At 40.5% G+C, this 26331-nt stretch overlaps 1 protein-coding gene across 2 annotated transcripts; it reads right to left on the reverse strand.

The window, feature by feature from the left end:
* Window positions 1-1865: 1865 nt before the first annotated feature.
* GTF2A1 (general transcription factor IIA subunit 1) lies at window positions 1866-25504 on the reverse strand. Of its 2 annotated transcripts, none has more exons than XM_086612645.1 (9): window positions 25480-25504; window positions 17661-17762; window positions 15745-15952; window positions 13150-13214; window positions 10897-10972; window positions 8959-9092; window positions 7761-8081; window positions 6182-6271; window positions 1866-2834 (listed from the first exon to the last, which is right to left on the reverse strand). In XM_086612645.1, exons 2-9 carry the CDS (start codon window positions 17673-17675, stop codon window positions 2727-2729), a joined length of 1017 nt encoding a protein of 338 aa, XP_086468771.1. In that variant the 5' UTR covers window positions 17676-17762; window positions 25480-25504; the 3' UTR covers window positions 1866-2726. The 2 variants fall into 2 exon arrangements, with proteins under 2 accessions (XP_086468771.1, XP_086468770.1); XM_086612644.1 differs by lacking the exon at window positions 25480-25504 and adding an exon at window positions 25087-25193.
* Window positions 25505-26331: the final 827 nt, after the last annotated feature.

Here is a 26331-nt window from a genome sequence, read left to right on the forward strand (position 1 = left end):
CCTAATGAAATGGTCTGTTTAGTTACATTTGTTAAAACCATGATTAAAAATTCAAGTACAATAATAAAATTAAGCAAACTACATTCTTACAGCAAGCTGCTACAATAAAATGAAATTAAAACATGCTTTTTGATTTAAAAAAAAGGAACACTTGATGTAGCAATAAGAGCACAGCTTGGTATGTTCATGTTTGACTGGCTTTCTGAAAACTTCACAGGTATTTGTATTTGAAGACAAAACTTCTTAACTGAAAAGCATACCATACAATTAGCTTGCAAAAGACCGTGCACGTTCAGAAAGCTTCTAACATCCTTCAGAACAGGCTAAGCTTAAGTTACCTTTAAAGTTCTGCTATCCCTTAAAAATAAATAAAAAGGCTATGCAGCTTCTAGTATATGTATGTGGGTGAAAAGAAAAAAAAAATCACTAAGATGTATGAAAATAAAAGTGTCGTACAAGTAATCTGGGTTCCAGTAGTACAAACAGGAATCTACAGCTAAAGGGATTTTTCTCCTTTTATTGGTTTGGTTGTGCAGCGTTACGGGAATTTTTCTGAAGTCCACTAAGGATTCACTGGTAACATATGGAAAAGGTGAGGGAAGGAATCGGTTAGTACATGACTGATTTCATTGCAGTTGTACATAGAAGTGTCAACAGCGGTAAAAAAATAAAAACATCTGCTTTGTTCAGAAGAAAGCAAACACCAATCAGTTTGAGACGCCCTGAAGTCCCAAGCCAAAAATGCACTCTACATGACGATTCCATCACTTAAGAATGAATTAGAAGAAACATCAATTAACTTTTCATAAAGCTTATGCATGTAGATGGCTTACTAACAACCATATGGCTCTAGACGTAGCCTACAGGCAGTTTTAGTCTGTACCAGTGAGAGCACAGGTGCACAGAATCACAGCAAAGAAAAAACTCCTCTTTACAACATGTTTTGAGTTTGCTATCTGCTACTGAGAATATGAATGCACTTGGTTGAGGCAAGTAAATCAGAGAGAATGAAAATTAGAGCAGCCGTTACATACTGCTAAAATACACTTGTGACTTTGTTAAATAACATTTTAGAAGTTTCATTCTCAAGCAAAAAAAGGTCAGAAATCATGGTTCAAATGTCTGCTTCTGAAAGTCTACCCCAATTTAGTTACAATTATTTTCGCTGTGTCCTTTTTTCATCATCTTTCCAAGCACCCAATGAATCCTACAATTTTTTTGATACAGTGAGCCACATGAACATTCCTTCCTCAACAGTTTCTGAAGTATAATGCCCATTTCCTCTCCTCGTTCAAAAGTAACGGCATTTCCAAAAGCAAGGTTTGCAAGAATAACCTATGCATGAAGAAAATGTGTTCACGTCTCAGGAGAGGAACGGAAGGAGGGGGGAGCAACCTTGTTGCTTTTCACAAAAAAAAAACAAAGAAAACAAAAAACCACCACAAAACCACACCTCTGGAAAAGGCAAGTGAAAAAGTGACTACACAAGGTTTAGTGCACCCGACTGCTTGATTTTCTGGCACCAAGACAGTCTAAAGATACTCTGACAAAATTTGCGTTCTTAAAGCTGTGCAGCTCTCTTCATGAAATTACACGCCACCTGGAAACTTTAGAGAGATTAACTGCTGCAGGTTAACTTATGGCTATACTTTTTAGTTAAGCAGATCTTTGATTAACAGAGTTGCAGCCAGGATGTTAGAATTTTTATGTGATTTTTCTGTATTAAAAATTTAGTCATTCTTATGGTCTGTTGAATTATTTGTGGATGTCTGGACTACATACGTAGTAAGCAGATGAAGGAATGCATCTATTATGCCATTACCTACACATGAGGTTCAAAAGGTCTCCAAAGCCTTTTTTTAAAAAAAAAAAAAAACAAACAAACAAAACAATGGAAACTATATTATTCGTTTCAGTTCAGTGATGCTGAGCCACCACCAAATAGCAAGAATATAATAAACAAGTTAAGCAATCTGACTTTTGTGGGGTGAGCTACAGGTGCTTAGTATTTAAAAAATACAGCCCTAATTAAAAGGTATCACATGAAATTAAAATAATTTTGAAATATAAAGGATCATTTTACCATTTTGTAACTGCTAGGAACAACAACCTGCTTATGGGGAACTGAATTGAAAACAACAAATAGATATAATAATTAATGAGCATATCAGAATTAAAAATATTTTCCTTATACAAGTTATTTAAAATTTAACACCTTAATTCTTACCCTTCTGTACAAAGCTTGCACGCAGTTTAAGTAACATTCTGACCATCCTCACTACCAAATGGAAGTGTTCAAAGCAAAGATTTGTACACACAATAAGCATTTTCAGATTAATAATCTATCAAAGGGAAGAATTCCTTCAATCAGTGGAAGAAGTATTTTAAAATCTTAAATCAAGGGGGGTGGGGAGGGAACAAAGCCTTACATGCTAAATACCAGCTGTAGGTACCTGTATGTAGAATTGATAATTAAGGTATTCCTAACACACAAAACCAGCTCCCAGACAATGCTATAGCTGCTACAGTCCATGGCTTGCTCGTCTGAAGTAGTGTCTTTGTTGCCACATTTTACCTTTGTTCCAATACTTTTGTTTATTGTTTATTTCTGATGTGCAGATACACACTTTGATTGGAGTATACGTCCAAGTCTCAACCTTTCCTGCTTTTGATTTCATTTTTCCTTTTACAGGGAGTTTTTTTGTTTTGTTTTGTCTTTTAAAACTTCACCATTCTGCATCCCCAATGGCTTTGGAAAATACATAATCTCTTCCGTTAAGATTCATGATGCCATCTTTGAGATGAAATTTCCATTTGTTTTTACTTCTGTGAATCTAAAACCAGGGAAAAATGTTGAACTGTTACTCTGCATCAGAAATAGGTAATAATGCATAAAGTAAATTATAACAGTAAGAAAAATGAAAATAACTATTAGATATACATTACTAAATTACTACAAATATCTCAAAAATCAATTCTGCGTTTAGCTAAGGAAGAAAACTAATTATGCATATAGCAGTATTTTCTGTTTTCATTTTTCAAACCAGGGACAGCAACTGATACAAGGACGAGGAATAAGTGTAGTATTGTAAGACTCCATTATTTTATGCCTCCTGAGTAAACACCTATGTGCAGCACTGAGGCTCTTTTAGATACTACACAGTCAAGTCCTACTTCATGAAAAAGCTAAGTCAAGAACTCATAAAACACACAACCCTTTTCTTGGTTCAAGACAGTGTGCAGAGCTTAAGTTAGAAAATATCACCAGAATTAACAGCAACTACATAAGACAAACGTTTTTCCAGGGGTAGTAAGGAGTCAATATACCCACTAGAAGAGTGTTTAATTAAATTTATGTTCTTATGTTTAATACTACACTAAAGGAAACCGAACAAAATTCAGTCTAAATGTAGAAGGGTATATTTTATTTTAAAAAAATTAACAAAACAAAAAACATATACTGCTAGCACAGAGCAGATAAATACCTGCCACCTATCAAAAAGGACATCAGAAAGACAAAAAGACCATCAGTACAATTAAGCGGCAGGTCAACAAGACAGTCAAAGAAAGCAAAGGTCTTTCAGACCACTGAAGTGCTGTCCAAAAGATAAAAGATTTTCATAAACTTTTGCAGATAAAACATAAAAATGTAATTAAGCTCTCTAAAAAAAGTGAAGAAAATTTTACAAAAGGTATAAAAACAAGGAAACCCCATTGCAATTTTTCAATTTCCATTAAAGACAGGAAGTCTCATCATCTACTGTTTGTGCTGTAGAAACAAGCAGTAAAGTAACACCAGAACAGACATGACCATAGCACTCAATCAATTATTAATACTGTTGTTTTGTCTGTGCTCGCTTCAAGCTAAAAAGTCAGTGGCAACAGCAAATAAGTGAACAAGGAAAGGTCTGACTTATATATATTCTACTTGTCCTTTCAAATAGCATTCAATGAAAATCCCTCATCGGAAGCATATGAGCTGCCATGAGGTAAGGAGGAAGGTTCTCAGATGAATAAATAACAGAATAAAGATGGGAAAACAAGGGTAAGAACACTGGTTTTACAGTGAGATCATTCCAGAGAGATTTGTGCTGGCTGGAGTCTGCATGGTTTAAGAATTCACTAATCATCTGGAAAATGACAAAACGTCACTGATGATACAAAAGAACAGTTACTGAAGAGCTGCAGAACGACGTTACTGCCCTAACTCATTGTGTAATAAAACAATGATGGCATTTAACATATATGAAGGCAGTAACAATGGAAAAAACAATTCCAACTTACGTGGATAGAAAAAATGATGGGTTTGAGTTGACAATTACAAGTCAGGAATGAGCTCCCAATGCTCTAAGACTTTTCCATGAGAACATCAGCTCTGTGTTCAGGGGGGTCAAAAGCACACACAAGTACTGCTGAACACTGCTAAACAATAAAATGAAGATTCACCTGTGCCATAAATAGCTCTGATCCTCCCTCAACCTTATCTACCTGTATCAAATAAGATACAGAAGAATAAAACAGATACGGAGAATGAAAGTAAGAATAATCAAATGTTTGGACAGTTGTACAAATAACAACCAAGCAAAGCATAGCTCTGACTTCCAAGAGATGACTGAGAAGGGTTATGACAGTCTGCAATATCATAAAAGGCACCAGGAAAGCAAAGAGGAAACACTCTTCTAAACAAAGAACTAGGAGGGTATCATATGAAACTAATGGGTTAAAAACTAAGTAATTCTCTACACATCACATAATCCATTTATGAAACCTCTTGTCATAAGAAAAAGTTTACAAGGATTCAAAAAATTATCAAATTAATTTCTGACGAATTAAGGAAAAAATCCTGTGCTGCCCATTTGACACAAAGCCAGCATGCCTCTCAAGAATCAGCTCACAGAAGGACAGTAGAACGCTCTGTATGAGTAATGCTACCTGCTTGCCCTTGTGTCTCCTTGTTCCAGAGGCACCCACCATCAGCTGATGTAAGACACTGTGCAAGAGGGAACTCTGCTCAGAACAACTGAGCTGATCCTGTGTGTTTTATAGAGACAAACTGAAACAATGGCTGCTTGGTAAGTGAAGCCCTTTCAGAGCACATGGCATTAGAGGTTAACAACGGACGCAGCTCCCTACTGGGTTCACATTCTTAACTCTGAATTGGGTGAGGATTTCAGAGTAGTTCCTGTTGCCTGGCTTTAGCAGCTCCCAAAAAGCTTTTCTGACTGCTATTTGGAGGCCCCTCACTATCCTCACAAACTGCCTCGAAACTAGCAGTTTTGGATTACAGACTAAAGGAGAGGGATGGCTGGGATGTAGATACTGATACCACTTTATCTTAAATTCTCTGTTGAATCTGACGACAAGTCTAAGCAGAGTCTAGGCATAACTGAAGATTTTCTAACCAAGCCATTCTTTGCAATGTAGGAGTTTTTATTCAACAAGCTTACAGCTTTTTTCTGCTTTAAAAAGGATCCTTATTCATTGTAGTCCAATTAATCTAGCATAGGAAAAGAAAGAATCCACATTGAATAATCTTTCTGCATACCACCTCAGTAAAAAGGTGTCTGATACCCTCTAGACACATCTGAAACAATTCCAGACATGGGCGAATCCTTGCATATTCCAAGGCAAATATGCAAGAAATGAGTTATTATAGTGGAGGCAAGAAAGTTCAGCGGAATTTAAAGCAAAATAAGCGAAAACAATCCACATTGCTATTTCAGTAAAGAATGCATAGCACAGAAAGAACCTCCTCCACTGATAACTATTCTATCACGAAAAGGAGATGTTTTTAGTGATCAAGGAACAGTTTTCCACAAGTCTAAATCGCAACAACTACTTCTTCCATTCACAGTCACAGCAAATGTATGAATTACTTAACAACAGCTCACTTCCTGAGCCCAGAAGACTGACCTTTTGTTAAAGGTCACAAAAAGAAATGATGAAGAAAAAGAAAATGCAGCTGAATTTTTCTAAGCTTTACTCATTATCAAGTTTAGTACAAACATGTTACACAAGCCTGCTTTACAAACAAACAATAGTTAATTTCTGTATTACCATTCATGTTAGCATCTTTACAGATCTACCTGTACTTAAAAGTCATAAAGACATTACTTAAAAATTATGACTTGATAGGAAGAAGAAAAAGTAGAATTCTTGGATTCTGTTCTGCAGAGATTACCTTATCATACTGGCACACAACAACATTTTCCGTATCAAACAGTTCTTGTCCTTCCTCATCACTCACATCATCTTCACTGTTAAGAGGCTCCTGGAAGAAACACATGCAAAAAGTTATGCTGTTTAGTAAGATCAGGCCTGTTGCTTTGATTGCTCACGAGGCTACAGTCTTGTCTATGAATTACATGACCTAAAATGCATTTGAGGTGGGGAATATAATGTTTCCCAGTGCAGGGCTGATGTACATATGCTTCCTCCCTTCCCTCCATCCTAAGGAGATGTCCTTATCAATTTTAGCTTGGAACTGCAGTGTTCAGGTACTGCAGCCTTTTGTCGCCACAACCATTCTTGCTCCTTTACTGTACAAATTTATCATTATGCAGATTTTCATTTTTCTAAAGCATCTAAGGAGTGGAAAGGTGGTATTAGTCTCACCACTCCCTACGGGCCATTAAAAATAGAAACTGTGACTTTCAGAGGGTTTTTTTTCATCTCATGTAAATAACAAACATTTCCAAAGCTAAAACAACGTCCAATAAACGCAAAACAACTTTTCTAGAGTTTTCTGTATAATCCTCATCTTCCCATCTACTCCCAAATACATCAGCTAAACAGGGGAGATGCTAGTGAGATAAGGGGAGATGCTAGTGAGATAAGGTCCCAGACCTACTAGAGGTCCCAGTTCCTCCCAAAGTAATGCTATAGTTAAGCGACTGCAGAGAACTGTGGAAGTGATCCGGCAGTTCTAAATGCATATTAGGAAGAGATTTATGGAGTACGAAGTTTCCTGTCAGAGACAGAAACAACAGTACTTTTAGCTTAGTAGTAGCCTTTCCCCTCTTTTTTTTTTTTTAATTTCTTATTCTTGTGGGGCTTTGTGGTGCAATACACCAAAACCTAATAAGAACCACTGGCTCAAGTCCGAAACCAAGCAAATTCAAGGTCTAAATTAAGCACATGTTTTTAAGATTGCAACAAGTTACAAAGAATATTTACTCCTGGTCCTATCTCCTGATTTCCTTAAACTGAGGTCAGATGTGTTTCTAGAAGGTGATTTATAATCAAATTTAAGTTCTCAGCTTTTTTCCAGTGTAACAGAAAGCAACAGAATATTAAGTGAGATACAGGTCAGACCACACCTATTGGTCTCCTGAGCGAACTAAACACATGCTCTCCTTTTTGTCAATCTTCTTAACGCCTCGCTTTTGCATGCACTCAGTCCCAAGTGGAGTTGACTATTTCTGTTTGAATATGAAGGTTTCAAAATTTCCATGGCTGACCTCTCCATAACATCAAAAATACTATTGCTGAAGTTTTTAAAAGGGCATTCATGACAACTAACAGTTTTTGCTGTCACACACCTTCCCCAGTTGCATTTCAAGGTGCTTTGCTAATACAGACAGTTTCCACAACTTCAGCATGGGAAATAAATAACTTGGAGCACAAGGATAAAAGCTATATTCTCAAAATTACTGGAATATAGTATTATTTGAAGCGTATAGTTTTCTTTCAAATATTGCAAAAAAAATAAAATTAAACATAAGCGTGCTCCAGTCTTCTGAAATATATGTAAAGTTTACCTCTTCAACTTGGCCATCTTCACCCCCATCTTTTTCTTTGTCTTCCTCTTCATCATCATCATAGTCTTCTTCCTCATCTTCTTCTTCTTCAGACGATGTGTCCCCTGCTCCATCAACTTGGAGAACAAGTGGTGCTTGTGGTTGTGCCTGTTGTTGCTGTGGTTGCTGCTGACCAGCTGCAGGAATCTGTGCTTGAGCTGGTGTAGGGGCAGCCACTGTTGTAGGTATGACTTGTGTCTTATTTCCTGTAAACAGGATCTGCTGAGGCTGAATAATCACTCCTGTCTGCTGAGGAATCCCTCCAGGGATAGGAGCCAAAACCTGATGGAATATCATTTCAAGTACTGTGGCTGCTGACATAACAGACTACCGCAGCACTTACAGAAAACAATTAAAGCATATCAATCTGACTTACACTAATTAGAGAAACAAAAGTTACAAATATTCCACCTATATCAGATACATAATTTAATCTTCAATAACATACCTTCTTTCACTACGCGGTGTTCATTTCCTGCATTTTGCATTGCTGAATCTAAGAAAACCTATTGTCTTTCCATTCTAAAACACTAGCACTATTGCCACACCTGAGCTCCAAGCACAGCAGAGGAGGACTGTTTAAATTCAAGTAAAAGATTATTTTATAACCTTCCCTATAAAACATCTAATTTTAAACTCTCTACAAGTTGTTATTCATGCTTGAACTGCAGAACTACGACACAATGCTAAACCCAATGCTTACGCAGTCTGGACACACAGGTGACTTTGTAGCTGAACAAAAATCCTCATAAACCGTACCGTATTCTCTACTAACATAACGAAGGCGGGGGGGTGGGGTGGCGTTTGTTTCAGATATTTTCTTCTATATGTTATGTGACAAAGAATCATTTTAACCAATAAACACCTTTTTAAAAGGACACAGACTAGGATTATGCACATAATATAATTGACATCAGGGGATGCACGAAAGAAATTTTAGACTGCAGTCAGAATTTGGCAACAATAAATGTGACACTGAAAACATTTCAAAATTGTTCATTTTTAAAAAACACATTTAACACAATTCTCTCTTCTTTTCAAAATACACCATTTCTGACTTTGTGTTCTGTTTCAATTTGCCCGCAAAAACGCAAGCCTCTTTAGTAATTGCTACACTGTTTTTTCTTTCAAGGGTACCTATTCAAAAATTTTTCTTTACCTGCTGTATAACAGGTGCTTGTACTCCACCGGGCTGCATTTGTGGTATGACCTGCTGCTGTAGAACAACTGACTGCTGTGGTTGAATGATATACTGAGCTCCATTTGCAGTTCTAACTACTTGGAGGATCTGGCCTGTAATAAAATAAATGTCAAATTAATAAAATTTAGAAATTCACTTTTAAAATTATCTCAGTTTAGAATCTTGTTTCCTAGAAGAATACCAATGACAATTAAAGAAGAGTACGTTTCACTTTCACCAGTGAAAAGATACTATGCTATAACAGCTGTATCAGAAACAAAGAACTAATGGGGTTGGTTACCATCTAAATACCATCCTGAGGTATGCAACCCAAAAATAAATTCTAATCCTTTAACATCCAAAGTCTAATCTTTAACACAGCACAGTATTTTAAATATTAGCTCCCACTTATGAACATACCTTACGTTTCAAAAGATAGATTTTACAGATAGAAAGACAAATGATCATACACCAAAATAGGAACACAGGTATTCAAAGCACAAAAATTCTATCCACTGCTAACACTGTGGTGTTTCCAGGGTCTTGTCAGATTATGTCCTTTGCTCACATTCTTTTCCCTCTATCACATTACAAGAAATTTCTTTATGCATATCTTTCTTTTCAAGATTATTGTGCAGTTCCTTTTTTGAAAAATCTATCTTTACACTTATTATCCACCTCTCCTCTCTGTTCCCATAATGCCTGTACTCAATTTTATTTTATTATCCTATAGCTTTATAACTTTATACCTTTCCTCACTTCATAAAATACGTCTAAGACTCACACACCTTTGGAGATGGCCTCCAACTCCAAAAAGTAAGAGCTAAGATATATTCCAACATTAGTTTTTCACATTTCTAACCAGAAAGATGGAGGAGGAGAAAAAATTAAATTAGATAATCCTGAACTTCATACATTTCCCTCAAAGGCTGATTTTATTTCCTGTTCTCCCTCCACAGCAAAATGCAAAATCCTATTTAATGAAATAACTCCGTGTATGTGGAAGAAGTCACTAGCCCCTTGTTTAAGAAAACATATTATAAATATTCTTATCATGAAGAAAAAAAAAAATTAGGACCGTAACAAAAGTAACAAATCTGAATATTCCATGCTATGACAAACATAGATGTACTTCCTTAAAAATTGGAAAAACTTGAATTTCTAGAACAGTACACATTTAAATTTTATTTCAACTGTATATCCATTAAACATTCAAATATTTAAATCAGGGAGGTTAAGTCCCAGGTGATTGTGAGCAGGCTAGATGAGTTACTCTGGCAAAAGCAGCAACTGATTCTAGAAAATGAGCTTTCTCCACACAGAATAGATCCAGAATCAAGCTTATAAAAATCAGCATAATACAAAAGTACATGAAGCATCAGATATGCTGCTCATAAATGTAACATTTAATTATATTCTAAATGTAGAGAATGACAGGACTTAAAAATGATAAATCTAAAGTAAAATCAGCATTGCCAGCAAAATTAGAAATTCCACTGTGTGTGCTTAGCAGGTATGAGAAACCTTCAGACATTCCCCATCCGGAGTCACAGATGAACTGATCTTGCTCTTTTATAACCAGTGTAGTATCTGTGCTCAGCTCGTGCATCACAAAGCTCAGAAATATGCAAAGAGGACAGACAGCAACACCTGTCTTCTTGCTTCATGTGCTTCTCTAAAAAGCAGGGAAAACTTGCACAGAATCTAATGCACACCACTGTTAGGTCAGCACCACAAGGTTTGTAAGACCAGCAAAGACAGTGAGCAAAAGAGTCCAGGAGTCTAGTGAAGAGATTGTGCTACCTTGTAAGGGTAGATTCCCAGGTTCTGCTTCTTAACAGTATAGAGCAGGGAGAGAATTTCTCCCTCCCAAGCACCCTCAAAACCACTGTTCAATCTGAATTTTAACAGAGTTACCTGAATTTGTAAGTATCTGCTGAACAGGAGTAACGCCAGCAGGAAGAGCCAACGTAGCTGCAGTGGCTGCAGCACTCTGAAATACAAGAAAAACTTTTTAACCACAGATGTTATTACCAGTGTTTGATCTCACAACATACTACCTGAAAATATGCAACTTTTTATTGCTGTTTACAACGTTTGCACATAAGTTTCTGCAGCTATTGAAATGCAGGAATTAATCAACTGTACATTATACTACACACAAAAATTCTTCTCCTTTCTTCCTTCATAGGAAGTAGTCTGAAGCAATAATCACTAAGCATCACACCTTAACACAGCTCCATGTCGTCTCTTGCTTTATCTGCAAGTCCAGCAGATTTCTTTTCTTTCACTACCTTCTCTGCTGATCTACTAATAGAGTACAACATCGCATTGCTCATGTGGCAATTTTACTTACGCTTTTTCAAAGCAGCTAAAGATATAGGCCTACAAATCTGAAGAAACATAAGGTACTGAAGCAATGATCACGTTCGCTTGTCTTGTTTTCACAAGGAGTAGTAATCAGGTTTGCACTTTTCTTCATTCTGGAAATGATCTTCATTTCAAGCCCAGTATAACACAGCTCTTGAGTGAACACACCATACAGTGTACTGACTGTTAACAAAATGACTAATTTCTTCTCTCGAGACAGCTGGTTCGGAGAGAAAATCAAAGACTCTCAATGGCTCGTAATTTCAATTTACAAGGAAACTAAATTCCAAGATAATTATGGGAGCTCCAAACAAAAATCCGCATTAAGTCCTTAACTCACAGAGGGAGAGATGGACTTCTCCAGAGGCGTCTCCATTTCAAGGGTCTAACTTCAGCTGCCTATGGAAAAGCCTCCCTTTCTCCACTATAAAAGAACCATGTCCGATTACTCTTTGCTACTTAAAGGATTTAAACTTTATCACTGGGTGGAGTACATAGTTCCTGTTTATAAGAAATATGATCGCCTCATATTGGCTAGTCGATGTAGTAGTTACAACTGCCAAAATTAGAGATCACCATGAAAACTGAAAAGTGCTTGTCTGCATCCTCACGTCCCAGACAATGGCAGAAGGATAAACTTTCATTACTCTCTGCCTTCCAAGATATTTAAAGTCTGTCAGATTCATTCTTTAATACCAACTTAAATGTTTAAAGTAAACACACACAGTAATTCCAAATCAATTCTGTAACTATTTCCTGAACAGCAGTCTTCTGCAGCGTACAATGCATATACATTTTGACAGCAGAAGAATTTTAAAAGCATGGCAAACTCGTTTTTGCAATACTCATCAAGAAAATCTAACTGAATGAGACAAAAAAAAAAATAAACGTTTAACTGTTGGACTTGCGAAGTTACAAATCACATTGAAATGGCTGTAAAACATGTAACAAGAAGGTAGATGTTAATGTGCTCTCGGCCTCTTGGTAAATCACGCTATTTGAGTAATGAAGTTCGTGTTCCTTCCTCTAATAAGGTCAGCAGATAATGGAGAAGTGAAGGCTAAGCAAGCCGCTGCGCTTTGACTAATCATGAAACTTTGTTTCATTTGCCTTTACCCTAGAAGTGGTAAGACTGTAATGAATTCTGGTCTTAATACACATATTTAACTTGTATTGACTGTTGCTTTCATTGCTTTGCAAGCCTTTTTTTTTTTTTTTTTTTTTAATTAGGCCAGGGTGTTTAAAGCAAGATAAGACCACCAAAACTAACCTATAGAGATAAAAACTGCAAGAAAAGGGTAAATGACCACACTCAGTTTTATATGCTATTATAAAATTAGTGAATCAAATTAATGTGACCAGAAAAAGATTGCTGTGAATTGCTAAATAATATCTCATTATTAAGTTTCAGAGTGGTTGATGTTTTTTCCTGCATCTAGCAAATACAGTATGCTTGCATCAGTTAATAATGCTGTGTTGGTATATAACAAGCACATCGTCATGCAGATTCGTACCAACAGGACTCCAATTTCAGATTAAAAAACGGTTTTGGTTAAACACATTTAGAGCAGAGGATCAAGGTAAGTCCTAGATTTGTTATCAAAACTGAAGTCCTAGATCACTGTTCCTAGACTGTCAGTGCGCAGCAACAAAACTCAGAAAGATGGCAGACAGCTTTACTACTGTGTCCTAAATTACTTTTAAGCATCTGATGACTAATACCAGATTTGTGTTTACAAACAAATCAAAACAACTTACACAATGACAGTGTACGCATGTATAAACTTCTGCATTTCTTACCATGCCCGACGCATTCATGTGCGGTATCAGCTTGGAATCTGGCACAATAACCTGCTGCTGAGGTGCTAGAAACAAAACAATAGCATTTCATGAAAACTATGCAGTCTGCTCAAAATAACATCCAAGCCAGAACAGCTTAGAAAGAACATCACCCAAACGTCAGCTGAGCTTCAAAACAAAACCATACAGTGAGCAGTCTCTGATCTTACTAAGCTGTTCTCTCTGTACGATGTACCAACAGCAGCTCTGTGAGGTGATACGGCTATTTGGGCTTCACGGATCTTATCTCAAGGGCTTCAGTTACCTGTTCTGACCCTAGGTAAAGCAAGATTTAAAATACATTTCTGAAACTAAAGGTATTAGTAAAGTGTTGATAAACTTAATGTCCAGTATCAGAGTTTTCCAAAACCATCAACTGACAGCAGTTAACTCTTAAAACAGATTTAAGCAAGGATTGTTGCAAGATGACAAGTATGTTAATGGAATGCAGCAGTTCGCTTCAGTTACGTCTAGTCAGCATGGCTGTTAGCATAAGCTCATGATCTTCACTGTCTTTCTAATGTAGCAAAAGCAAATGAAATACGATCAATCACCTGTCCCAAACAACAACATAGTTTTGGTGTGCTAAAGGAAATAGATGGCTAAACTACACAAACAACCTGTTGATCATCTAGAAGTGCAGAAGTGTCCAAGTCTATGGAACACACAGGTTGCCAGCGCTAATATTGGTGACAGTATATCGGAAAACGACAAAGCAAACTGAACAAACTAATAATCAACAAAGTACTCTCCATCCAATCCTACAACCAAGGACACTTAAGAATACTGGGGATAACTGAGAGTTTCTGGAAAAGATTCTGGGGAGGAAAGCCCCACAACCTTGCACAAAGATCTCAGGCTATCACTCCAACTTTCAGGGAACCCAGGGAGGGCAAAAGAGCTCAAAAAATCTTGTGACCCTGTGCCACAACCACAAACAGAACAGCAGGAATCACCATGCTGATCGTCCTGATCGCTCTCTGGGGCTGTACCAGGTTGTGCAAGGAACTACTACCTCATCTCCCCCACAGAACAGGGAAATAAAGTACTTCATAAAACTGCATGTCTGTGATTTAAGTGCTTTCATATCCTAATTTCATTTAGCCTCCACACTGTCATTTGGACATAAGCCACAACATTAGGCAACAATAAATCAGTTTTAAGTGTATTACTATAGGCAGGATCTTATTGTACCCTAAGACGCAAACGGGAGGAGAGGGACTTCCATATTAGTGGAAGGAAACCTGGTCAGCAGAGTCACAGCTATTCAGCTAAGAAGCCACTAGAGGTCTTGGTGAGTAGACATTCCAGGTTCTGCTGACTGTAGCTTAAGCTGAGACACCCGGATCATTTGAAGCCATGTGTATTTAGAGGTCTTAATCTCAAAATGAATTTTATCCCAACAGTTGAAACTGACTTATGTCCAGCCAAAATACAAAGTACTATAAGAAGGAAAAAAAAAAAAAAAGAAATAATACCACCAAAAAATGAAATACAACCCCACAGCAAGGAAAAAAAGCCCCAGCAACAGGTTGTCACACTAGTTCTCTTCTGTTTTGAATATATGGTGGTTGCACCTCAACAACAGGTTCTTGTCACACTAGTTCTCTCCTGGTTTGAGCATATGGTGGTTGAGTTTGGGTTTTTTTTTGGGGGGGGGAGGGGATGTGGTGGAAATCAACTCACAGCTATCTTTCGTGCCTATGACAACATAGGTTCTGATCTATGAAATCTGATAAAAAGACTGAAGTCTGTGACTAACTACCACAGATAAATATTTTATGTCACAACTTTAACAGAACACTGAAAACTCAACTCAAGCATTTCACAGGCGACAGATTTCTTTACATAGCATATATGCAGTAAAATCCAGTAGTATTTATCTTAGTTTTCAAATGAAATTGTAATTGGTGAAAATATTTCCCTGAAGTTATTAATGGAGAACACACAAGACAACAATTACAAGAAACAAAACTGTATGGCTAGCTAAAATATACCTTGAACATCCATACCTATACAAATTCTTTTAAGACCACAAAAATACCCGGCCATTATGCTTTTCACTTGAAACTTGTTCTAACATGAAAACCCATTTCCTACATAGACTGTTATACAAGTATTTTTCATGTCCTAGAATCCACCTAAGCTAAACAATACTATATCTTTAAATTAATTTGCTCCTAATGACATTACTACCTCATGACTACTGTATATTTATATTGGCTTGAAATTACAGAGCTGCTGATGGATTTTTGACAGACTCTGAAAGTCAGGTTTCTTTTTTCTATTCTGAAAACATAAGTTACGTAGTCCAAGACCAAGAGAATAATTCAGCTTTTCCAAAATCTTCTGAAAAATATGACTAACACAAATACCAAGATATTTTTTTGCTAAGACAGCTCTCTTGAACCATTACAGAGAGGCAAGTAGACACAAAGTGTAACAGAAAGACAAAAAGTTATCCATCAGATAAACATCCTGCCCTAGATTTAGAATATGCTGAGGAGTTGGTCTAACTTGAGTCTTCTGCCAGAGAGATTAGAGACTAAGTCTGACCTTGCTGAGACGCTGGAATAAGGACCTGTTGTGGCTGAGACTGCTGCTGCACAGTCTGCTGCGGCTGTGGTTGTGTGTGATGGTGATGGTGGTGATGCTGCTGTTGCTGCTGCTGCTGTTGCTGCTGTTGCACCTGCAACAAAAGTTGCTGCTCTTCTGAATGGAAGCCATCTACAGCCTTGGACTGCATCAGCTTGTTCTCCCACAGCTAGTTTGAAAAAGGAAAGAGAAATCTCTGTGTACGATTTTTACTCAACAGGATTTATAACAATATAAAGACAGTACTCCAAAATGGTATTTATTTTCACTGTTTATCTTACAGAGTCTACTTAGCCAAAAAGCCCTTAGGCAAATACAAACTGAAGAGATAACTCCACAGAGGTAATGTTTTAAGAAGAGTAATTAAATATCCCTTAAGAATTGTCAGTCTAAGCTTAAGCTTTAATAATTTTCTTTCTTCCAAGTGTGGAAGATTCGTAACAACCCTAATAGAAGCATAAATAGAGATAAACTGATAACTTTAAACTAGCCTTCAAGTTTTCACTTCTCTACTTTCTTTCCTTCTTACCTCTTTAATCACAAAATAATTCTTTATTATAGCTTTTCTCAAGTCATTTCTTCTTGGAACTCCTCAACAAGAGTTGCTTGAAGACTCCTGCCTCATAACACTTCAACAGAAACTATCAGTATACCTAAGATAATGCCTCTGTACAAGCATTTAAACAGTTTCTACCACAATATCATATTCAGCTTCTCCAGCCCTTCAGTTCTTGATGTCAGCCTGACATGTCTCTCAAGAAAAGTCACAAATGCAAAACAAGAAGCTCTTGCAAAACAACAGCAGCACAAGTATTCTGTAATACATCAGAGTCAAAAAGACTACAGGCACCCAGGACTCTTGATTTCAAACCCTGCTTAGGGCTCACTAAGCCTTCCTCTTCAATGCTTCATTTTCCCTCTTGTATCTCCCCTCATTCAATCTTTTCTGATATCATTTGCAGAACACATCTGTGACACAAACACCAAGGTGCTTTTCTTACAGTGCTCAGTCTAATGGTTTCACGGAAAAGTCTTCACCTGTTTCTGTCTAGCCAAACTCAAAATTCCTTTCCCACTCCACCCATTTTTTAATACTTCGAAATTATTGAGTGTGGGACACCTTGCTTTCTGAAGAAGTCCTTATTCAACAGTTAAGGTAAACAGGCACCTACTTTCCCAGTTTCCTTTTACTTTATTTCTTCCCCACCTCTTCTTTTTTCTTTGCTTTTAAAGGGCTGCTTTTACTCAGGAAGAATTCAAATAAAGCCATAGGAGACCCATTAGAGCTCGGGTCAATATCCTGCCTTTCCTTCAGACGGTTGGTAACAGTTCAAACCCACTGTATGTAAAACAACTCTGAATCTGAGAGCCTCAGAAAAGGGTGATGCACAGTGTAATTTCTTACTTAACACTCCCCCAAAACAATACTTCTGCAAACCACAACCATGCATATAAAAATCTGACAATGTATCCAACAATGCAACCTCCCTTCTTCAGAAGGACACAAGCATTAAGCAGAGCAAACGTCTTATTTTTCCTGCAGAGAAACCTTAAAAATTGTCTGCCTCAAACAAATACATTCTCGCTCTTTTTTAAAAAGAGAAAATGTTTTGGGGACTGAAATAACACTGTGAATTTGGATGCCTGCTGTTAGTTTATGGCAAGTTTGACGTGAGATTAGGGAAATTAAACAAGGTGAGCAGATCTCTCTATACAGCAGTGTAATTCAAATGATATGGGGCTACAGATGTGCAGATTAATGTGATGTTTAGCTAATTAAATATTAGTACTTTCCTGTGTACAACAGTAAGCAGATCCAAAACTCAACTGCTGTTATCGATCTACCAAAAAAAAAAATTTTAAAAGTTGCAACTTACTGTTTTGAGTTCCATAAGCACTTGTTCATCCACTCCTTCATCCAGAAAAACTTCTCTGACATCATTGATGACATCTTCAATTACAGACCTGTACAATTTAGGCTTTAAAAAAAAAAACAACTAGTCAGCGTTGTTCTGAAATAAATTTATCACTTCAACATCAAAATAAGATGTCCCCCACAAAAAACCTCTGAAAACTGCATTATAGAATACACTGCATGTTTCCAAGTGACTAAAATAGCCAAGGAGGTACAAATCAGCAAGAACAGCTCAAAAGAGGTGGAAAAGGAACCGTTCACTACCTTTTGTGACTTAACTAAGGCACAAGAGCTTTCAAGTCATGAGGAGTGTAAATCAAAACAGAGAAAAGGAGATTGTTCATTCAGTAAATTTGTCTCCTGCTTGCCAACGTACATATTGAATATGCAAAATTATTTGCATGTGTGCAAATATTCATGTCAAAGAACACTAAAAGTTCAAAAGGACATTAGATAAATACGGAGAAACTTCTTAGTGCTTGCTAGTTCAACAGGAACCAAATATGGCTCAGAGTGACCTCGAGCTGAAAAACACTGAGGGCTCAGAAAACTGGATGCATTCATGTGAATGTCCTGTTCTTCCTTATACATCTGTTTACAGAAACTTTTGAAGACAGGATATCAGGCTAGACAGACTTCTGTTTTCAATCAGTACTTATGTTTTTACATTATAAATATTTCAAGGGGAAATACTACAAATACATTATTATTCTATTATGCTGATTTCATGCCTAAACTGTCACTGATAAAGTGAATTGACAATTCACTTTAGGTTGCCAAAAGAAGTTGTGGAGTTTCCATCCCTGGAGATACTCAAAAGCCATCTGGACGTGGTCCTGGGCAACCAGCCCTAGGTGGCCCTGCTTGTGCAGGGGGGTTGCAAGATGACCTCCCAGAGGCCCCTTCCAACCTCAACCATTTTGTGAATTTTAAAATGCAAGTACAATTTTAAAATGAGAATATAAATACTTAACCTTATCAATTAAGGCACAAAATTTAATTCATAGGACCACAGGATAATCGTACTATGCACGTGCTATGCCTTTTAAACAGTACAGCTTGGACCTCTCTACATACGTGTGAACTCAGTGGTGTTTTGGTTGGGTTTAGATATCTGCTATCTAATTGCAAGATAGCACTACGAGCGCTAAATTAGGATTGATCAATCTGCAGCCTGTGAACTGTATCCACGTCATTGATGATGGCTGTTCCTTGCGCTGAGGGTAGATCATTTTTAAACTGATCTGAAAGTAGCTACAACTTTCTGTAAGCTGACATCTTCCTCTACCTGGTTCTGCAACTTCCTTAAGCAACAAATCCCAAATGACGCTACACACATCAGATATGTTGCATATATGCAAAATAATCATTCTGTGCTCGTGCAGTGGGTTTGGCACCCCAGGAGGACTGTGCCTCCACTACAAATGCAGAAAACCTGCACCAAGCACATGCAGCTAGTCCAGCAGTGCTGGAACTACACAAATTTACTGCATGCACTTGAAATAGTTATTTTATGCATATGCAGTTGCTTAATGCATCTCAGAAGTGCTGAATTTGTTACAGATATGCTAAAGATTATATTGCACATGTGTTATGGAATTGTTATGCCTATGTTATGGAAAAATGGAGGAGGAATAGTAGCACATGATTTACTAGCCCAGGAAAAAGCTGAGTGGCCAATAAGCACAAAAAGAACTTGAATATCTTTGGTTTTAAATGTTTAGAAAAACAAAACCAAACCAAACCAAACCCACAACAAACCTTACAGAAATGCATTGCTGTTAAAAGGTGGGAAAAGAACCTATTTGGAAGCCTGGAACTAAGAACTAAGCTGTCTGATGACTGCTTAGTGCATTGCATCCTTAGTGTTTAAAAAAAGCTCCGCATTGGGGCATATTCAATTAATTTTGCTTCATTGTTTTCTTGGTAAGAAAACAACAACAACAAAAAGGGGAAAAAAGAAGAAAAAAAAAAGCAAGAAAAACCCCAACAAAAACCAACATACCAATCTGTGTTATTGACCACACGTCAATATTTTGGCAAATGGCATGCTATCTGCACCCTATTTTTAATTCATTTTACATTTCATCAATTTGCCACTTTTCAGCTTTAAAACATGCTGCTGTAAATCAAGTAGCTGAAATGTTAAGATTCATCCTCTTGTTACTCGTGTCTCAATAAAAAATAATTTCTAGCCTCAAGTATCAGGATAAGTTTGCCGTCCTTGAAAACTACGGGTTTATAGCACCTATTGTCCAAAACTTAACTTCTCCAAAAGAATCAAAACAGTCCAGACTACTTGCAGATTTTTTTCTTTCAAAACAATACTGCATGCTCACATATCCAAGATTCAAGCAGAGCATTAATTGTGCTTATAGAGACATCCAAAACAGGCTTTCAGAGCCACACTACTCTTGAGCACTAGTATTTTAAATCTGCGTAGCGAGTTACTTAGAAATACCAAGCATCATTAATAGGATTGCTCTTCCACTTAGATTTAATTCATAGCAGATGCGACAAGACATTCTACTTAATAACATTAAGTCCTAATATTTCCATAATTAAACAAATTGCATAAAGCTTATACGATTCAACTAGCACAGAAATGCTACTTAACCTATTCCGTATATTGTTCCTTATTGTATTAAAAGCATCTGGGTTTTAACGCCAAAACCACATTCTGCAAATAAACATACTTAACCTCAGGCATGTGAGTTACTTTACTTAGAGAACTACCTGTATGTCTGAAATTGAAATCAAAATTCCTGCAGGAAGGAGACTGCATTTTCTCCTTAAACTCTCCTCCTCTTAAATCATCTATTAGGTCCACTTTTCTAATAAAACAGATTTTACACAAACAGGCCCTAATATTTTCCACCACCAGTTAACTCCTTCTATCTCCAGTCAGGCATTTTTGCCTTCTCAGTCTATAAAGTCCTGAGAAAAAATATCAACATTCAGGTACAACAAACTGACCCTACAGCCCAACAGTCTGCTTGGAAATGTTTCATTTTTTCCTCTGTGTAGTACGGGAAAAAATTTCCAAGAGCAGGATACTGGTTTCCAGTGTCCAGCATTAGCTTAGCAAGAGAGCAGGAAGGCAGGTTAAAAGCACAGACATTCACTCTGCCATTGACACAGCATCCTTCTGCACAACATTCCACAGCCCAAGCAAGCAGGCTAAGCCCCCCAAAAGCCAAGAGCACCACAGGGGTGCAGTGAGCCTAGTGCAATGCAGGTTAACAAACCCACGAGCAGTTTGTACGTTTGCATCTATCCCTCTGCATAAGCCGCACAGTGCACTCGATCTAGAGATACGTCAGAATTTTTGGACGCTGTTCTAATCGTGCGGTATCACAATGTACGATACCCTGATGGCTGTATGATTGGAAGAGAAGAAACAGAAAGTATTTGCACGCTTATACTGAAAGAGTGTCTGATTTCACCCATGTTTACATATACTCAGAAAAATTCTGTCCGGTTCAAAACATTCTCTTGTGTTCACTCCTACTGAACATGCAGCCCAAGCAGATGCTACGCCTTCCACTGAGGGAGCAACAATGCCTTCAAGAGTGACCCATAGTGGAATTTTGAAGAATATCATAGAACACTTTTCCTACCCCAACAGAGGCAAATCCAGCAAGTAAAATTACAAAGTAGCCTTCAGCCTTAGTCTTTAAAAGGAAGTACACTGCATTGTTTTAGATATACACTAAGTGTTGGCTTTAAGTGTTATTTATATGATGCTCAAGTTGTTTATACAAACTACCTAAGACCCTGGAGTTGAATGACAAAATTATTTTCATACACTGCTTACTCAGAAAATAAACATGAGAATACAATTACTGAACAAGTCTAAAGATGGGATAGCAGGTGAGTTAAGCTTTCCAATAAATTTCCGCATTCAGTCAGAGAAAGCAATGAGAACATAATGGAAGCTTTAAAGATTGCTATTAAAATAATCATGCTTTCATCTGGTTTATATTAAAGTGCTTCCCTCATAAAGAGTACATTGCTATAAACTTCAAGTTCTTTTAAGAGCAAAATACTCAAATCACTCTTCAATAAACACTATTTCAAACACTTACTATAGATTAAAGACAACAATTAAAATTCCTGATTTATTAGATACAACCACAAACACATAGAAAAGATTTGGAATCTAGTACTTCCCCCTCTGGGAACATAAGGAAACTATTATATTTCACTTTCTCTGTGCATCTTGTAAAGAAAACTCCGAGTATGGTGAGACTGCTACACACACATGCAAACACACTTCAAATCTAAGGAGCAACCAGCAAGCTATTTTAAGAAACACCACATGCCTTTGGGGGCTTACACTTCTTACATTCCTTCAGTTTCAAGGACACAAAAACTGCACCTCTTTGTAATTATTATCACAACCAACACTTGGAATTTCAGCAGTTTGGGTTTCCAATAACCAACACATTATGGAGAGATATACCCCGACACACTTTGCGCATTTGACAGAAGTTTATTCCTGGTTGTTTTCACAGTTATCCCTGAAATGTTGCTAATCTCTCTCCTGTCTGTGCAGTTACAGCTGGAAGCTAGCTATACGACAGCTAGAGAGCACACTGGGAAGATAGCTAGTTTCAGTCACAATTGCATCAAAGGTGTGTTAAAAGAAGTAACATATAATCTACATTGTAAGCACTAAAATTTGAGTTTTTGTCATGGACTTTTACAGATAAATTACCTTTGTCACCCACAAAAATCTTATACAGCATATAACTAAAGTCTTACATTTGTCCTTTATTAGGAAGAACACATTTGTAGCGATTCAGATTTGATCAGATGCTGACGTGATACTATTGACACATTAGGCTCAAAGTCTAACTTCCTGAAGTTATCACCTGGTTGCAGCTATTCCAAAATGCTCCCATTCCTCTTTGGTAACCCTAGGGTAAGCATCACAATCCTTGCTACTGAACGGGACCTGACTGACAAAGTTGACCATACGCTATTGCAAGGTTTTACTTCACTGAAAATTAGCCTAAAGCATACCTATTTGAAACAGGCTCATTTTAAGTTTGGCTTGTTATTCTAAACACAATATTCAAACACAAACACCTTCCAAAAGAACTTTACAGAAGTCACGCTGGTACAGAAACACAGCCAAGTGAAAGCAAGTCTTAGTAAACTGTTGAATCAAAGACATTTGCAAGTACTCTGGAGATTATTCTCTCTATATACATATTTTGCTCTTCAGTACTAACTTAGTTGAAAAAGAGAAGTAAAACCTCTAATTTACTATACAGAAATAGATCCTTCTCTTGCAATCAAAATATAAAGCCAGAAGTTCATAAACTGAAAGACAACTAATGGATTCAGATCACACACATTCGATACGCATCCTACATACCCTGCATATAATGGCTGACTACTTTCGTAAAATTTTCTGATACAAAACCTGACAAAACATCAAAGCAAAGACCAGGCGGGTCTGAAAAATTTCAGATTTGGGAAGGAAAGTTTGGACACTTTACATTCGCTTTTGCGTACTGCTTTGCAGTATACCAATACGGTAATTAAACCAAATATTAGTGAAAATTCAGAAACCTTTGCTCCGCCTGGACGGTAGTAAAATATTTGTATATTTTAGTGACCAGAAACGCACAAAAATCATTGAGTAGTATCTGCGGCCCATTACTCGTAGACAAAGCTTTAATATTAACTTTTAGAGCAACAGCTGTAGTAAGACCTTGGCAAAGCGCCGTGAAGTAAGTACATCTCTTCTTGATGTACCGGGTAAGAACCATTCAAACTCTGCTTTCCCCACCCAGCAGAAAAACTACTCCGAAGAGCTTATGGGAACACAGGAACACGCGTTTGCTGCATGCGATGGGCAAAAAAAAAAAAAAAAAAAAAAAAAAAAAAAAAAAAAAAAAAGAGGGGGGGGCAAAAAAAAAGGAAGAAAAAGGTAAACCGTTTCAAAGGCAGGAAAGGATGAAAACCGTCTTTGTGCAATGCGTAAAAGCAAGGGAAAGCGCATTTACCCCGGCGAGGAGACACCCCCCCGCCCCCGCCGGCGGAAAGCACCACCGCTCCGCAGGCCGGTGGCGACGGGGACGGGCGGCGCGGAGGGCCGGGAAAGCCGGCGAAAGCCCCGTTACGATCCGAGGGACAAGCCGCCCTTCTCCCCGCCGCGGCCGCACGCACCTCCCAGCCCGCGCTCCGCGGCTCGCTCCCTATTTAAAGGCTGATGTGGTGTTTAAATGGAGAGGCGGTGACGTGGGGCTGGAAAGCACCTTCCCATCCTCGCAGAGTCTATATTAGAGAGCGGCAATAGCTCTATATAAACAGGGCAGCCACAGGGAGGAGGAACACAAGGAGCAGGGAGGCAGAAAGGCAGGGGAAGCCATGATGGATCTGAGAACCACAAACAAGGGGGCCGAGCCCGCCGCCGGGACGCCGGGTTTGTCTCCGCCAGCGTTTCGGGGCGGGGGTCGCGGCCGGGGGGCGCGCCAGGGGGAGCGGAGCGGAGAGCGGCGGCCGGGGGGGCTCGGTGGCTGCGCAGATTTGTGTGACTGCTTGTGGCAAACCTCCGTGAGTACAAGTGCAGCAGCGAACCACCCGCCACGGTGCAGAAAGCGCGAGAAGGGGACAGCGGGGAGACGCTGGGGGGTTTTTTGTGGGTTTTTTTTTTTTTTTCCGCTCTCTCTTTTTAAAATAAATACTGCCTTGCTCGCCGGAGAGAAGTTGAGGGCTTTGGCCCGGCGGGGCTGGGATAAGTGCTTTTCAACCATCGTCTCCTTCGTATAAAGCAACATAAAATGGCTCCAGCAGAGCCCGGGCGGGCTTCGCCGCCACCGACACCACAAACCGAAACCTGGCTCGGGCGCCGCTTCCCCTCGCCCCGGGACAGCAGCGGCGGGGCGGGCGGCAGCGCCCGCGCTCCCCCGCCGCTCGCTCCGGCTCTCGCCCCTTCCCCGGGCGGCTCCCTCCGGCGGCGCCCCCCGCCCGCCAGCCCTTCCCTTCCCCTCCCCGCCAGACCCCTAGCCCGCGGGCGGCTGCGCGGCCCCGGCCTCCCCCGCCGGGCTCCGCCGCCCGCCGGGCAGACCCGCCGCCCCCGGGCCGCCGCCCCGCGCCCCCGCCGCCCCGCTCCCGCCGCCCCGGCTCCGCTCTCTTCCCCGCCGCCGAGGAGGCCAGCGCCGGGCGCCACAAGTTGGCTCCCCGCCGCGGGGGCGAGGCTGCCCCGCGCCCCCCGCCGCCCCTTCCCGCCGGCGGGAGGGGGCCGGGGCCGGGACCGCTCGAGGCGGGCGGCGGGAGGGAAGGGAGTGCGGGGGAGGGGGCGGCGGGCCCCGCCGGCCCCCTCCGCCCGCGCTGCCCCCGGGGCCCCCCTCGCCCCCCGACCCGGTCCTTACCACGGGGTTTGTGTTAGTCGAGCTCGCCATGTCCCGAGCCCCCCGGGACGCCCCCAACCGCGGGGGCGGGGGGAGTCGCCCCTAAAACAATAAACCTGCCCGGCTGCGTCCCCCCAGAGCCCGCGCGTCCCGCCCCGGCTCACGGGCAGCCCCGCGGCCTGGCCCGGCCTGGTTCGGCGGCCCTGGGGCTGCAGCCGCCGCCGCCAGCCGCCCGCTCTGCCCGCTTCGCCCCTTTATATAGCGAGAGCCGAGCAGCTGCGCGAGCGGCCAGGGCGCGAGGGGGACGCGGGCGGGGGGGGAGGAGGGAGGAAGGGGCGGCGCGGCACCGCGAGAGCTGCGCGCGAGACCGCGCCTCGTCACGTGAGGCGCCCGCCCCGCCGCCATGACACCTACCGAGGCGGAAGTAGCTGCGCAAGGTTGGGCTCTACCTCCCTCGCGGCCGGGCCTACCGAGGCGGAAGTCTCTGCGTAGCCGCGGGCGGCGGCGCCGGAGCCCCGCCCCTCTCGGCGCGTGACGCCATGGCGCTCGCGACGCGGGTGGCGGCGAGGCGGTGTCGCCTCAGGCCGTCGGCGCCGAGGGGACGGGCCCCGGCGGCCGGGCGAGGGCCGAGCGCGGGCTCGCAGGGATGAGACGGCTGGGGCCGAGCGGCCCCGTGCTGCCGAGCGCGGGCGGCGCTAGGCTGTGGGGCGTTAGCTCACCTCAGCCCCTGGGAGCTGCTTGCTCCTCAGCAATGGAGAACCGCCCGCAGCTGCCTCCTTCAGGGCAGGAATGGCTCTTCCCGGCCCACAAGAGGGGGTCTGCAGCCCCGTCCGGCCCGGGGAGCGCCAGCGCCTCCCCTCAGCGGTGGTTAGACAAAGGCCCGGAGGCTGAGGGGGCCACTGCTGTGGGCTACAGGCCCCGCAGCGCTCCGGGCTCCGTGCCGCCACCGGGGGTGGTAACGGCCCGGAACTGCACAGAAATTACTGACAGCCTCCGTCAGGGACTTGCTATGGCCTACAGGCGCTCTCCAGTTTGCAAAATTGCTGCTTTTAGCAGTTCCTCACGGAATCGGTGGCAATAGGATTTCCCAGCTGTGTGAGTTGTCAGAACCCTTCCAGCTGGCTCAACTTCCATTTTCCCCCACTTTGTTGCCTTCTCATCCTTTCCCGTTCTCTCTCTTAATCCCCTTTCTCTATGGCAACCTGTGGGACACACATAATATAAGAAAATCTCAACCATGGGTATTGTTACATCACACCACTGCCA

This window comes from Tauraco erythrolophus, chromosome 6 (genome assembly GCF_009769465.1).
Source record: "Tauraco erythrolophus isolate bTauEry1 chromosome 6, bTauEry1.pri, whole genome shotgun sequence".
In the NCBI taxonomy this organism is placed as follows: Eukaryota; Metazoa; Chordata; class Aves; order Musophagiformes; family Musophagidae; genus Tauraco; species Tauraco erythrolophus.